This window comes from Salvelinus fontinalis, chromosome 31 (assembly GCF_029448725.1).
Source record: "Salvelinus fontinalis isolate EN_2023a chromosome 31, ASM2944872v1, whole genome shotgun sequence".
Classification (NCBI taxonomy): domain Eukaryota; kingdom Metazoa; phylum Chordata; class Actinopteri; order Salmoniformes; family Salmonidae; genus Salvelinus; species Salvelinus fontinalis.
The window spans coordinates 31383762-31398417 of NC_074695.1; the positions used below are offsets into that span (position 1 = coordinate 31383762).

General features: G+C 41.3%; 3 protein-coding genes and 1 pseudogene across 3 annotated transcripts; all 4 read left to right on the forward strand.

Moving 5' to 3' along the window:
• Positions 1-845: 845 nt before the first annotated feature.
• On the forward strand, positions 846-2052 carry nppal (natriuretic peptide A-like). The gene is made up of 3 exons (XM_055891034.1): positions 846-1082; positions 1260-1563; positions 1729-2052. The coding sequence occupies exons 1-2, from the start codon at positions 861-863 to the stop codon at positions 1554-1556; spliced, it is 519 nt and encodes a 172-aa protein (XP_055747009.1). The 5' UTR covers positions 846-860; the 3' UTR covers positions 1557-1563; positions 1729-2052.
• A 461-nt stretch (positions 2053-2513) lies between these two features.
• LOC129829370 (ventricular natriuretic peptide-like) lies at positions 2514-4082 on the forward strand. Its single transcript, XM_055891036.1, has 2 exons — positions 2514-2704; positions 2918-4082. The coding sequence occupies exons 1-2, from the start codon at positions 2594-2596 to the stop codon at positions 3278-3280; spliced, it is 474 nt and encodes a 157-aa protein (XP_055747011.1). The 5' UTR covers positions 2514-2593; the 3' UTR covers positions 3281-4082.
• A 6321-nt stretch (positions 4083-10403) lies between these two features.
• On the forward strand, positions 10404-11393 carry nppb (natriuretic peptide B). Its single transcript, XM_055891037.1, has 3 exons — positions 10404-10572; positions 10729-11023; positions 11199-11393. Exons 1-3 carry the CDS (start codon positions 10456-10458, stop codon positions 11213-11215), a joined length of 429 nt encoding a protein of 142 aa, XP_055747012.1. The 5' UTR covers positions 10404-10455; the 3' UTR covers positions 11216-11393.
• A 1864-nt stretch (positions 11394-13257) lies between these two features.
• Positions 13258-14095, forward strand: LOC129829304 (natriuretic peptides A-like; annotated as a pseudogene).
• Positions 14096-14656: the final 561 nt, after the last annotated feature.

The window sequence follows — 14656 nt, forward strand, 5'->3', positions numbered from 1 at the left end:
ACTGTTTCTTCACTTAAACAACTGTATAACTCTAATGCTGATGCCAAGTTCACCAAACACGTGGGGCAGGTGAAATATCAAAACCCTGTTAAAGTCACAAATGGCACCCAACACCCTCTATAGGGCCCACAAAGCCCATATGGATCTGGTCCAAAGTAGTGCACTATATAGGAAATATGGTGCCATCTGGGACACACCTCAAGACTCAAATAGTCAATATTCTTCATCACCTTTCACTTCTTCTTTAGGGAACTATAGTTAACAATTGCTGAAGTGATTGATTGTTAAATAAAAAATGTCACATCAAATTACACAAATGACACAAGGAGAGCAGAAGATAAACAATGTCTTCAAACAGAAGATGGCAAACATTTAGTTGAGTTGACAACTAATGTGAATTCAACATGAAATACACAAATAAATCACAATGTCAATGGATTTAGGTTAAAAGTTGGGTGGGAAAAAAACGAAATTGATGACTTTTTATTAATCCAATTCCGTTTCCCGCATTGATTCACCATCATCACATAGATTTTGGGGGTTGAAATGACAACATTGATTCAACCAGTTTTTGCCCAGAGGGCTGTCTGTCTGTTAGTCTGTCTGTCTCACTGTCTCTCCTTGTGAAAGTATCACACAACAACATCATCTCAAATGAACCACAGAGACATATAAAACGTTTAGCTGGAGGTATAGCCCCCTTTATGCATCTCTTGACACGGGTATGGAGACAGGGGTAATTGGGTAGAGCCCTCTTGGCGTCACAGTTTTAGGCATATGTCAATTGAGGTGGAGATCCAGTCGAATTAGCTACACACTCCCACAGCATTGTCTGCTCCTCTCTAGATTAATCACGGTTCATGTTTTCTTGGGCCTCCGTGACGAAACGCACAGATATAAAAGCGCACCTGGTGACGTTGAGTTGCCAAAGGCGAACAGGCAAGAGGAAGGATTTGGTCTACCTACAGAGCGAAGGGGAGAAGACGAACTACATGAAAATGATTTCAAATATCCCATTTTTCTGTTTAACTGCGCTTGTACTTCTGAACTTGGTAGGAGCCAACCCCATGTCAAACCTACAGGTAAACTGGAGCGTCATGCGCCAAACTCTCTTGATCATTGCTATTTTTCTGTTCTTCTTATTCCACCAATTCATATATGTATGTATGTATATATATATTATTGTAATTGATGGAAGACTGTTTCAAGTGGCTTGAAGTGACATTGAGGTTAATAATTCCATGGTTTCTCTCCGTTAGAGCTTGAAACAGCTTCTGGAGGAGGAGAGTCGTGTACCATATTACGCGTCGGAGGAGATGGGGGTGGATGGGAAAGACTTGAATACAGAGAACATCGCGGAAGAGATGCCTCCTTGGGACTCCGAAGACGCAAGGAATTCTGCGCTGACGGGAAAGGAGGACGTAATTGCGCGTCTTCTCAATGACATTATGACGACCCCCAAGCGCTCGTGGAGCCGGTTCAAGAAGGGTGGACTGAGAAGCTGCTTCGGCGTCAGACTAGAGCGAATTGGGTCATTCAGTGGGCTTGGATGCTAAAGGACAGGTATGGTTATCCTCTGCGTTAATCCAACCGAATGGGATTATCCATTCAAGCTGTAGCTACAGTATGTTGGAGTTGAATTTATATTATAATATGTTTATTTGAACTATCAAATAAATGCAATATTGTTTCTCAAGACCAGCTCTATGTTTTGTGTTGTTTCTGCAGGGTTTGGGCTGTTGATCAGAGCACAAGAAACGACCCTTACTTGAACTCTTCAACAAGGATGAACCTCTTCACCTCAGAAAGTCTCGACTGAGAGTTTACAATGGCGTTTGTGATGAGATGTATTTAAATGTGTGGTTCGCATTTGGAATATTTAAATGGTTATTATTTTAGAACTGTATACTGATGAATTTTCATTTTTGTCTCTTGCTATAATATACTATTGTTGTATGTATTTATCTATTTATTTTCTTGTAAGAAAAAGAACGTGCAGACTTGCGATAGATTGTGGCCTAATGCGTTGAAATAAATATTTTGCATAATAAATTACTTTGTTGTGAGTTTTATTGTCTCCGGGTTTTTTTACAATCATGGTCTGGCATACCGAGACTTACGCTATCCTCACTCAAGCAAGTGAAGCATCTGTTTCTGACTTGCCAATATCATCATCATAACACCCAACAGCGATCAGTAGCCTATCGCAACTTCCTTCTCACCTCTCCATCCTCCACCTGACCAATTCTTAATCTCCCATCCTCATCCTCCTCCTTCTCTCACCCCCAAAGACAAACTATAAAGATGACACCTCAACAGCTACCATCAACTCTACAGAAAATAAGCCTATCCAGTCCAAAATATTATCTTAAAAGGCAGTCGGTCCGGGCGTCGCACACAACCCTGCTCCCTTATCAATGTCAAGGCGACGGAATGTCAAGCTGAATTATGTCATAACATGCAGTCCTTGATAAGTAAGCTACTGTCTGAGGCAAGGGGTCTACATAAAAAGAGCCCTTAGTCATCCCGTCATTAAAACACTGAACGGGATATCTGAAACACCTCAAAAAGACCACATGGGATTGTTATCGGAATGGCAAAATTGCATATTTTCTTTGGATATATCGTATTAATAATGACGCACAGTGTGAGCTGGGAAAATCTATATTCCAGTAGGAATGTTCAAGAGTTGGAAAATATCAAGGTAGGACATACAGTTACAAGCAGTACAAAAACATTAAAAAGGCAATCAAGTTCATTTAAGTTCTTAGAATTGTGTAATTTCTGCAGACAAAGTGTAACTGGTGACATCAGCATACATTATATGCGCACAGGCCTACATTCTATATTAAATCACCTTTCAAAGTAATACGTTATGACTACGTGACATTAATACGCGCCATTTGTTCACTCATAGGACCTGATCCAGCGGCTCGAGGACAAGTTGACGGTTAACGAGGAAAATGACGTTTATCCGTCAGAGTCTGAGGACGTGGACGCAGCCGATATGGAGGATATTGAGAACTCGCCCGCGGCGATCCGGGGGCAGAAGGAGAGAATGGTAATCAACGCAGCCAAAATAATTGCCCCCGAAAGCCCTGTGGTGTCACGTCTGAAAGATCTAATCGGTTTGAGGAGGACGGCCAAATCGTTCAACAGCTGTTTCGGTAACCGGATTGAGAGAATCGGCTCGTGGAGCGGACTGGGATGCAATAACGTCAAGACTGGTATATTTGAAGGCAATTATTTGAGTGGAATGCCTTTAAAAACGTACAAATAAGCACAAGAATGTAGTATCATGTCAATTTGTGTGCAAAATGTCCATACTTTGGGGCTAAAAGGTATGCGTAAAATGTATTGGCTTTACGCACGAATTGATTTTACGCATAGCTCTGTCTATTGTAAGACATAACATAAAGGTTGTTGCAAGATCACACACACATCGATATTAACTCCATTACATTATTATGATCAAGAAAGGGCTGTATATTCATTATTCATTGATATCATGTTGGGCTATGACTTGAACTTCTGCATGGTGACGTTTGACAACAATATAACCACAAAAAGATGAAATTAATCAGTTGATTATTATATGATTTTAATTTGTATTTGCAGGTAACAAGAAGATAATATCAGGGAACTGAAAGAACATTGTAGGCCTACCCATTCATGGACGTAAAAAAAAAACTGCGTCATGTCTGACCTCCGTGGAACTCTCCCTGGCATTCTGGAGAATGCATTTTTTCCCCTTCAAACAATAGTCCTAAACTGAGAAATGTGTATTTCACAAACGAATTTATACTAAATAATTTCGATATTAAAACATGCTAAATTACATCTCTTAATTTCTGTGTTGGTTGGTTTCTAGACTGTCAGTGACAATTGGACATGCATATTGTATTTCTACCACGAAAAGGACAATTTGATTGCTAATCGCACTCTACAGAAATGCCTAATACACGCATTTGTTATGTGTTGAACGCCTGTACAGTATTGTTCACTTGTGCGTATTTAATCGATGTATATGTTTGATCATGTTGTGAGATGGCATTATTTGTAATAAATTATTAGATGTGGAACTTTTCTTTATTATCAATTATCCAATTCTATATTTCTTATGAATTAAACGCATTATAGCCTTCCATAGTTGGTCACATTAGTTGTCACACAGAGAGAAAGATAATGAGATCAATTCAAGTCATACCTTCTAATGAACTACTTACTGCAATACATGGAATAGTTTATCCTCTCAACCAGCGCTGCAATGAAAGCACATGAGGTCCAAATAATCGGAGGATTATTATGATAAAACGATTCATCAACAATATGTCGCATTCTTGTAGACAAGTAGTATGACACAGTTAACGAATTTGTTCTCATTATAAGCCCAACTATTACCGTTGGACCAGTAAATTGGAAAGTCTCCCATTGTTTATTGTAAAAAGTAAAGTTACTGACACTACAAAAGTAAATGCAAGTTCAGATACAAGAATGTGACAGATGCAGTAGCCTATTATTCCACATCGATATGACACCATTTAATAACGCAACAAAAGTCCAACTTCAAAATCTATATGGCAGGTCTTTAGAGAGAGCATCTGCCCAGGGCCCAGGGTCCAGCACACACCACACCTTAGACACACACATGAGCTAAATGATGTCTAAATTATTAAAATATATTAAAATGCACATGCGATAGGGACCAGATGTTGGAGCAGCCTTAAGCGCAGTAATTAGCAGGAGGCAGCAGGATCAGGTGCAAAATAGTGTCCAGTTTATTATCAGTGAAAGGTGGTTCCAGGTGAATGGAGAAATCCAATTAATATTTAAATAATCTACAAAAGGTATTTACAAAATAAACACTCAAAATACAGGTTTGAATACAAATCAAAAACCTAAGCCTCAATCAGGCCTATCCTGGCAAACCAACTATAGCAGATTGGATTATAGAGGCTAGGGACAGCCTCCCCACACAGCTCACATAGCAGAGCTTGAACATAACTGAAACCCACAGGTGAAACAGCTATTGCTTTACACCCATGGCCCCTTCCTATGGCCCATACCATTAACCATGGAGCTTTACCCAAATATGGATTTAAATCATGTAAGAGGCATTTTCATCATACCCACATTTACATATTCTGTCTAAATAAGCATCTTAAACATTCCTGCCTTATCATCAAAACAGGAATACTTTCAATTAATGAATACATATTTAATAATGATAGTTCTGCAGGTCAACAAGCAGCAGCAAAACGTATTGCTTATGGAGCCGAGCCCCCCCCCCCCCCCCCCCCCCCCCCCTTGCTCCCATTAAGCACACATGGAGCTCCCAGACTTGCGAACTTCAAAACACAGGATGCATTACAATAAGAAAATAAACACCTTCTTTCTTGTCAGTGTAGCAAGTGTTCATGTGCACCTGAACATCGCATCCACTTGGAGGATTGCAAAAGGATAAATTACTGCATTTAAATATAAAACTGAAATGTGCAACAATGCAACTTGACCAAATATTTCCTAGACACATAATTAACCTTGCTCACAGTAAATACTCATGACACTGGCAAAAGAAGAAAAGAACAACAGTATACACTACCGGTCAAAAGTTTTAGAACACCTACTCGTTCAAGGGTTTTTCTTTATTTGTACTATTTTCTACATTATAGAATAATAGTAAAAACATCAACACTATGAAATAACACATATGGAATCATGTAGTAACCAAAATAAGTGTTAAACAAATCAAAATATATTTTATATTTGAGATTCTTCAAATAGCCACCCTTTGCCCTGATGACAGCTTTGCACACTCTTGGCATTCTCTCAACCAGCTTCACCTGGAATGCTTTTCCAACAGTCTTGAAGGAGTTCCCACATATGCTGAGCACTTGTTGGCTGCTTTTTCTTCATTCTGCGGTCAGACTCATCCCAAACCATCTCAATTTGGTTGAGATCGGGGGATTGTGGAGACAAGGTCATCTGATGCAGCACTCCATCAATCTCCTTCTTGACCAAATAGACCCTACACAGCCTGGAGGTGTGTTGGGTCATTGTCCTGTTGAAAAACAAATGATAGTCCCACTAAGCCATCTATAAGGACATCTATAAGTACCTAGGTGTCTGGCTAGACTGCAAACTCTCCTTCCAGACTCATATCAAACATCTCCAATCCAAAATCAAATCTAGAGTCGGCTTCCTATTTCGCAACAAAGCCTCCTTCACTCACGCCGCCAAACTTACCCTAGTAAAACTGACTATCCTACCGATCCTCGACTTCGGCGATGTCATCTACAAAATAGCTTCCAATACTCTACTCAGCAAACTGGATGCAGTTTATCACAGTGCCATCCGTTTTGTTACTAAAGCACCTTATACGACCCACCACTGCGACCTGTATGCCCTAGTCGGCTGGCCCTCGCTACATGTTCGTCGTCAGACCCACTGGCTCCAGGTCATCTACAAGGCTATGCTAGGTAAAGTGCCGCCTTATCTCAGTTCACTGGTCACGATGGCTACACCCACCCGTAGCACGCGCTCCAGCAGGTGTATCTCACTGATCATCCCTAAAGCCAAAACCTCATTTGGACGCCTTTCCTTCCAGTTCTCTGCTGCCTGCGACTGGAACGAATTGCAAAAATCTCTGAAGTTGGAGACTTTTATCTCCCTCAACAACTTTAAACATCTGCTATCCGAGCAGCTAACCGATCGCTGCAGCTGTACATAGTCCATCGGTATATAGCCCACCCAATTTACCTACCTCACCCCCCATACTGCTTTTATTTATTTACTTTTCTGCTCTTTTGCACACCAGTATCTCTACTTGCACATGATCATCTGATGATTTATCACTCCAGTGTTAATCTGCTAAATTGTAATTATTCGATTTATTGCCTACCTCCTCATGCCTTTTGCACACATTGTATATAGATTCTCTTTTTTTCTACCATGTTATTGACTTGTTTATTGTTTACTCCATGTGTAACTCTGTGTTGTCTGTTCACACTGCTATGCTTTATCTTGGCCAGGTCGCAGTTGCACTAGCCTACCTGGTTAAATAAAGGTGAAAAAAAACAAAAATAAAAAATAAAAAAAAACAGATGGGATGGCGTATCGCTGCAGAATACTGTGGTAGCCATGCTGGTTAAGTGTGCCTTGAATTCTAAATATATCACAGACAGTGTCACCAGCAAAGCACCCCCACACCATAACACCTCCTCCATGCTTTACGGTAGGAAATATACATGCAGAGATCATCCGTTCACCCACACCGCGTCTCACAAAGACACGGCGGTTGGAACCAAAAATCTCAAATTTGGACTCCAGACAAAAGGACACATTTCCACCAGTCCATTGCTTGTGTTTCTTGGCCCAAACAAGTCTCTCCTTCTTATTGGTCCTTTAGTAGTGGTTTCTTTGAGGCAATTCGACCATGAAGGCCTGATTCATGCAGTCTCCTCTGAACAGTTGATGTTGAGATGTGTCTGTTACTTGAACTCTGTGAAGCATTTATTTGGGCTGCAATTTCTGAGGCTGGTAACTCTAATGAACTTATCTTCTGCAGAAAAGGTAACTGGGCCTTCCATTCCTGTGGCGATCCTCATGAGAGCCAGTTTCATCAAAGCACTTGATGGTTTTTGTAACTGCATTTGAAGAAACTTTCAAAGTTATTGAAGTGTTTCCGAATTGACTGACCTTGATGCCTTAAAGTAAAGATGGACTGTTGTTTCGCTTTGCTTATTTGAGCTCTTCTTGCCATAATATAGACTTGGTCTTTTACCAAATAGGGCTATCTTCTGTATACCCCCCAACCTTGTCACAACACAACTGATTGGCTCAAAGGCATTAAGAAGGAAAAACATTCGACAAATTAACTTTTAACAAGGCACATCTGTTAATTGTAATGCATTCCAAGTGACTACCTCATGAAGCTGGTTGAGAGAATGCCAAGAGTGTGCAAAGCTATCATCAAGGTAAAGGGTGGCTACTTTGAAGAATCTCACATATATTTTGATTTGTTTAACACTTTTTTGGTTACTACATGATTCCATATGTGTTATTTCATAGGGTTGATGTCTTCACTATTATTCTACAATGTAGAAAATAGTAAAAATAATGAAAAACCCTTGAATGAGTAGGTTTTCTAAAACTTTTGACCGGCAATGTATATATTTAGGAGAAATTAATTACTAGATATATGAGGAAACATGAATGCACTAAACAATTTACAAGGGTAATTCAATAAAGTGTGTTTCTGACAAGAGCTTCTGTGTCCGCTTCATCCCAGCACACATTAACTAAGTGCACAGAGGGAACACTTGACATGCACTAATTGAAAGATTTTCTTCTTTGTCTACTGTACTGTATGTATACTGAAGTATTTTTGCAGTGCCTAATCTAAGGTGAGTGGTATTTATACTTTATAAATACTTGCTAAATGGTTTGACTGACCAGTGTAATTTCTCACAAAAATATGGGCATGCTATTGGTAGACATTCCTGCAGTACCTGGTAAAAGAACAAGCACAGAACACAGGATGTTTAAGGAAGTATATTTACATGTGTGAATAACTAGCTTACAAACATTTACAAATGTGGGAATAATGATTAATAAATGGTGAGCAAACGGTTTGTAAATGTCTTATATTAAGTTTGCTATGGACCCTTAAAATAAAGTGTTACTGCACAGACTGAGACACACACTGACAGTTTATTGATATTTTGGCTCTATATTATATATGTAACAGTAATTAGGGGGGACATGTATGACAGCCAGACACTTCTATTTGCAATATAAGCAGTTAGGCTTTCATGAGGTATTATGAGCCAATGGTCATCTATTTGGCATTTATTCAGTAATCTTTATTTTGTATCTAAGAAATGTGTTTATTCATTCACAACTAGGATGTTGCTCGCCCAGCACAGGCAGTGTGGTCCCCTGGTCTTCTGGTCCCAGGCAGTGTGGTCCCCTGGTCTTCTGGTCCCAGGCAGTGTGGTCCCCTGGTCTTCTGGTCCCAGGCAGTGTGGTCCCCTGGTCTTCTGGTCCCAGGCAGTGTGGTCCCCTGGTCTTCTGGTCCCAGGCAGTGTGGTCCCCTGGTCTTCTGGTCCCAGGCAGTGTGGTCCCCTGGTCTTCTGGTCCCAGGCAGTGTGGTCCCCTGGTCTTCTGGTACCAGGCAGTGTGGTCCCCTGGTCTTCTGGTCCCAGGCAGTGTGGTCCCCTGGTCTTCTGGTCCCAGGCAGTGTGGTCCCCTGGTCTTATGGTACCAGGCAGTGTGGTCCCCTGGTCTTCTGGTCCCAGGCAGTGGGGTCCCCTGGTCTTCTGGTCACAGGCAGTGTGGTCCCCTGGTCTTCTGGTCCCAGGTGGTGTGGTCCCCTGGTCTTCTGGTACCAGTGCTGTGAGAAAGGATGCTTGGCTTAGCAGAGACAGCTCAGAGGTGAGTACAGTGGAGGTAGGAAGAAAACAGAGAGACACAGATGCACTGCCAGTTCCTTAATATGTTGTCTCTATAGTGTATGTAATATCAATTAACACTTAAGAGTCAGAGACAGACAGACAGACAGGAAACAGAGGAGCACAAGGAGAAGAAAAGACAGAGACAGAGTGACAGACAGACAGAGACAGGGCACAGCAGAGACAGACAGCACAACAGGGAGGCAACAGAGACACAGTTATAGTGGTGAGTTGTAGTGGTGCTTTTACATGTTGTATTTGTCTTAAAACATGAGCTGGTTAAAAAAGGATAACTATGTTTCACCGGTCACTGGTACAGTAAAAGTTGAGAAAAGCTGTACTATAGTTGCCTATGTTACGTGTCAGTAGCGTTACTGCTTGTGTGGGCGCATGCAGTTATACGGGTAGATGTGGCTGAAATGCCAGGGCTTAATTTTTGTCCCAGTCCACCCCTGGGTATATCTCATTAAACTCACTTTTATGCATATGGTTTACCTAAAACCCATATAGGCTTTTGACATATAGTCATTGAATCATTGCGGTTTACTAAGAACTTCACAATGACTTAATCATGAATATTCGCCACATTTAGTAACAATAAACAAGGCGCGAAGTCTGTCCTCAATGCTAGAAAGCGGCACACTGTTGGCAAAGCCTGTGTTAAGCCTATGACTTCCTGTAGGCCTACTCCAAGTCAACAATCTCTTACAATACGTTCGCCAATTTATGAACGTGTGTTTCTAAAGAAAGGATTGAACTGACTAGGCCTATGTCATGGGTATGCCCCATTATCTAGAAAGACAACGCTTTAAAAGGAGTTGCTTCCGACAGCTACTGTTATCACAATCAGGTGTTGGCATGCAACTCCAATTCCTCGCATAACTGTGCGTGTCAGACTAGATATAAAAGACCATGCGGTAGGTGTGTAGAAACAACGACAACTACGAAGAAAATAAACAAGCTTCACACATCACTTCATCTTCACTGAAGAAGAAAGAGAATAATGCAGCTCTCCAACTTTCCTTTTTTTGGCCTTATCCTGTTCTTAAATCTGCCGCTGCTCAGCGCATATCCTGTCTACAATGGGTTACTGACCAATGATGACATGGGTGTCTTAAAGGTGAGTCCCTTTTAGGCTATAGGCCTATAGGCAAATGTTTACGCCTTTGAGAGATATTGTTGCGGATAGATCGTGTAGTTTATATTTCCTATACGTTAAAGTCCAAGGATAGATACCATTGAAACCGTTTGTTGAAACTTGCTTTTGGCATTTTAGGTACTTCTCCATCGACTTGAAGAGTCCATTCCTGAGCGGAGCGAGGTTGAGCGTGTCGCCACAGAAAAGTTGGACGACATGACTCTCGAAGCCATCGCAATGGTTGCAGAGGATGAGAGTGAGCAACAACAAAACCGACTCGACAAATCCGCAATAAGAGAATTCCTCTCGGCTCGGGACCTGAAAACTGTCCGAAACGACTCAACATCGAAGAGATACTCGGGCTGCTTCGGGCGAAGGCTAGACCGAATCGGCTCAATGAGCTCTCTTGGATGCAACACGGTTGGCAAATACAGTGGGTATAGTTAAGGTTAATATCATAGACTACTGTGCATCAGACGAAATCTCTTAATCAAATAGGGTCCAAGTAGTCGACTCCAAAACCACGTGGTTAATTTGACTAATATCCATTGTGAGAGTTATGTTGAGAGACAAAATTGTTGGCTAATTTCTTGTTTCTCTATTTTCAGATCCAAAGAGAAGATGAAGTCTTACACATTACCTGGAACAGCAAAGGAAATACTTACCAAGGGGTATTCTTATTTATAATCTGTAGGCTACCTATTTATTTTCAATTTATTACATTTTGTTTATTGCCAATGTATTTATTTGAACCAATGCAAGATGTTTCTTTATATGGTGTCATTGGTGTACAATAAATGTTTACAATTGCTCATGAAATGTTTTGTCTGATTACTTTCTATACCATCTATTAGGAAAAATGTGTTATTCAAAATGACAGAATGCCTAAGTCATAGGTTTAGGCTGAATAATCAATGAGGAAAATAATAAGATGTGAAGTTTGCCTAAACATCTTGGGATCCTATTCATAGGCCTATCATAAGCCAAACTGAGTCAGGTGATCATCAATTGGGATGACCTGCCCATAGCCCACTAACTCACAAGAGACCTAGCAGGGTGACCCTCACAGAACAATAAAAACACACAGAACAATACATTACGGGAGACGCAAATAAAAACGACTTGTGTCACATGAGTTGACGCTGGAGAGATGAAGCAGGTACGGGAAGTAAAACATTTAATAATTAACGGACATGGAACGAGACAGGAACAGCGTCAGCAAGCGAGTAACACAAACAAAAAATACTCAATGCAGAAGCGGGAACAGAGCTGGGGAACTGACACATATAGGGGAGGTAATAACAGGTGATGAGTGAGTCCAGGTGAGTCCAATATCACTGATGCGCGTGACGAGGGAAGGCAGGTGTGCGTAAGGGGGGGGGGGGGGGAGCAGAAGTGACAACTTGGTTCTAAGTAAAATCACAATGAATTAACCTCAAATTCGAGGTTTGCTTCAGCACTGCTATTGTTATTAGCACCATGCACCATGGAGAGAGAACGCTCGGAAAAATAGTCTTCGGCTACCCCTCTGACTCATCCAGATGTATTTTTGACGTGTAACTTTATACTTTGGTTCAATAGTTCCATGATTTCACAACGTTGACAAACCCATGACTCTGGCCAGACATGGATAGGACATGAGATATGTAGTCTGATATTTAGCACCCAAGAATCTCATCCATACATCAGTGAATGCCCAACAACAGTCCCCTTAGCAGACAATTCACATGCTTTACCATAATACTGATAGGAGGGCCTGGTAACTATTGCCACAACACAAGTAGACTATTTATTATTGACGACTCGTAAATACCACCACTCAAGATTAATTAAGTCATGCATTGCCTCTCATAGGTCTCTCTCTCGTTTGGGCCATGCAAGATAATGAGGAAACCCCTCCAAGAGAAAACACTGTAAAGTGGGTCCACACACTCAAAGAAAGATATTCTGCTTATTTTAAGGAATTTTTAACCATTCTAAACTAGGCAAATGTAAGTGTTTGTTCAATTAAAGGTGCGGATTACACACCATTTAGACAGAACTAAAGGTTATTGAGGTACCTACAGGCTTCCTAGGACTATACCTAACAATTATTAATTGTGTATTTTTGCCTTGTCATTATTATTGTCATGTCTTTATGTATGTTATGTTTGCCAAGTAAACCAGTATGATGCAAGCAACATTCCCTAAAACATATTATAACCTGGAGAAATGTTTCATAAATAAACCCCCACTATATTTAGATTAGCAGAGCATGCTTTTAACCTACTATGGTATATTTAGGGTTTGTAGCGAGAGCAATGCCAAGTATTTGTGTAGTGGATGGATTCCCGGCAACACACGGCCATGTCTGAGCGCAGGCCCCTAAGACTGATCCTGAGGTCACACACTGTTTGTGTGACCGGGCCCTACCATGAGTATGCTCTCACACACACGAACACACATTAGTCACCAGCCAGCTGCCACTTAAAATGACGTTTTACCAGCAGCCTTATCAGACAGAGGTGTCAGAATGCACTTCAGACAATGCACAAAATGATGAGCCACTGACACCAGATCGTCTCCTCTGTGGGTGTGTGTGTGTGTTTATGTCTAAGTGCCTAAATAAGAGAGTGCTTGGCTAACAACCTGCCTTAGCACTAACAAACCAGAGCCTAAACGGAATCAGGCATGGCGAGGAAGGCCACCTCATGGGGACTTCTGGTCCTGCTGTATCAGCAGACATTGATGGCAGTCCATGTGTTGGGCAGACTCTACCCTGCTAGCAATTTGGCCCAATTGAAGATAGGTAGCTACTAGTCCAGTCAGTTGATTTAGGTAGGGCACACTGATTCTTTGTCCCTGGTAGAATTGATAATAAAGTTGTGTTGAATTGGATTGATGGATGGTTGTTTGACAAAGGGCCTGGAAACTTTTGTGATCTAACAACAGCTAGTCAAAGACAACATGTCTGACCTAATATGCGCTCTTCAAAACCATCTTTTAAGTAAAACATCTAGACTTCTTTTGGAATGAAGGTTTCTTGTATTTGAAGGGAAATACATTTTGAATCGCCTTCATGTCAATGGCTTCAGGAACTTTTTTGTCTGTGATAGATGACCAAAACAGTGCCCAGGATACTGCAGCTAAATCAAGTCGTGAAATATTGTGACGTCCACGTCAATTCCCTGTTCTACAGAATCTAATGGAGCGATTCGAGGAGACCTTGGCTGCGGTGGACTACGAGGGTGCCAACCCAAAGCACCAACACAGACAGGCTAGCCCAGGGTGAGACGTGGCCCCAGAGGCCCCACAGAGGCTTCTGCTCTCAGACGTCCGGGAGCCAGCTGCAGAAGGGAGCTACAGCGGGGCACAGAGTCAGAGGGGCCGGCTGCAGGACCTGGTCATGGCCACCAGGAGTAAAGCTTACACCGGGTGCTTCGGAGCCAGGATGAACCGCATTGGTAACTCAAGTGGCCAAGGCTGCCGTCCTGAAAAAGATAGCTACTGTAGTACAGTTAGTTGATGTATATACAGTACACAGAAAAACATGTGTACTTGTTTTAACTTCAACAGACGAGTTACCTACTTAAGTTATGTCAACTTAGTTGCATTATAAGATGCATGTTGAGGCAACTTAACATTTGAAGTCATGGCAACTCTTTTTAAGTCGTGAACCACTATTGTGATGACTTGTGATACTATTATGACACATGCTATTGTTATCGCAAGTAGAATAGAAAACATTTGTGAACTCAAGATTTTAGTATCAACTATGATCTACCATCTTCAGTACCAGTCAAAGGTTTGGACACACCTACTCATTCAAGGGCTTTTCTTTAATTTTACTATTTTCTACATTGTAGAACAAGACAGCAAAACTATGCAATAACACATATGGAATCATGTAGTAACCAAAAAAGTGTTAAAGCTATTTTATATTTTGCCTTGATGACAGCTTTGCAAACTCTTGGCAATCTCAATTGGGTTGAGGTCGGGTGATTGTGGAGGCAAGGTCATCTGATGTAGCACTCCATCACTCTCCTCCTTGGGCAAATAGCCCTTACACAGCCTGGATGTGTGTTTT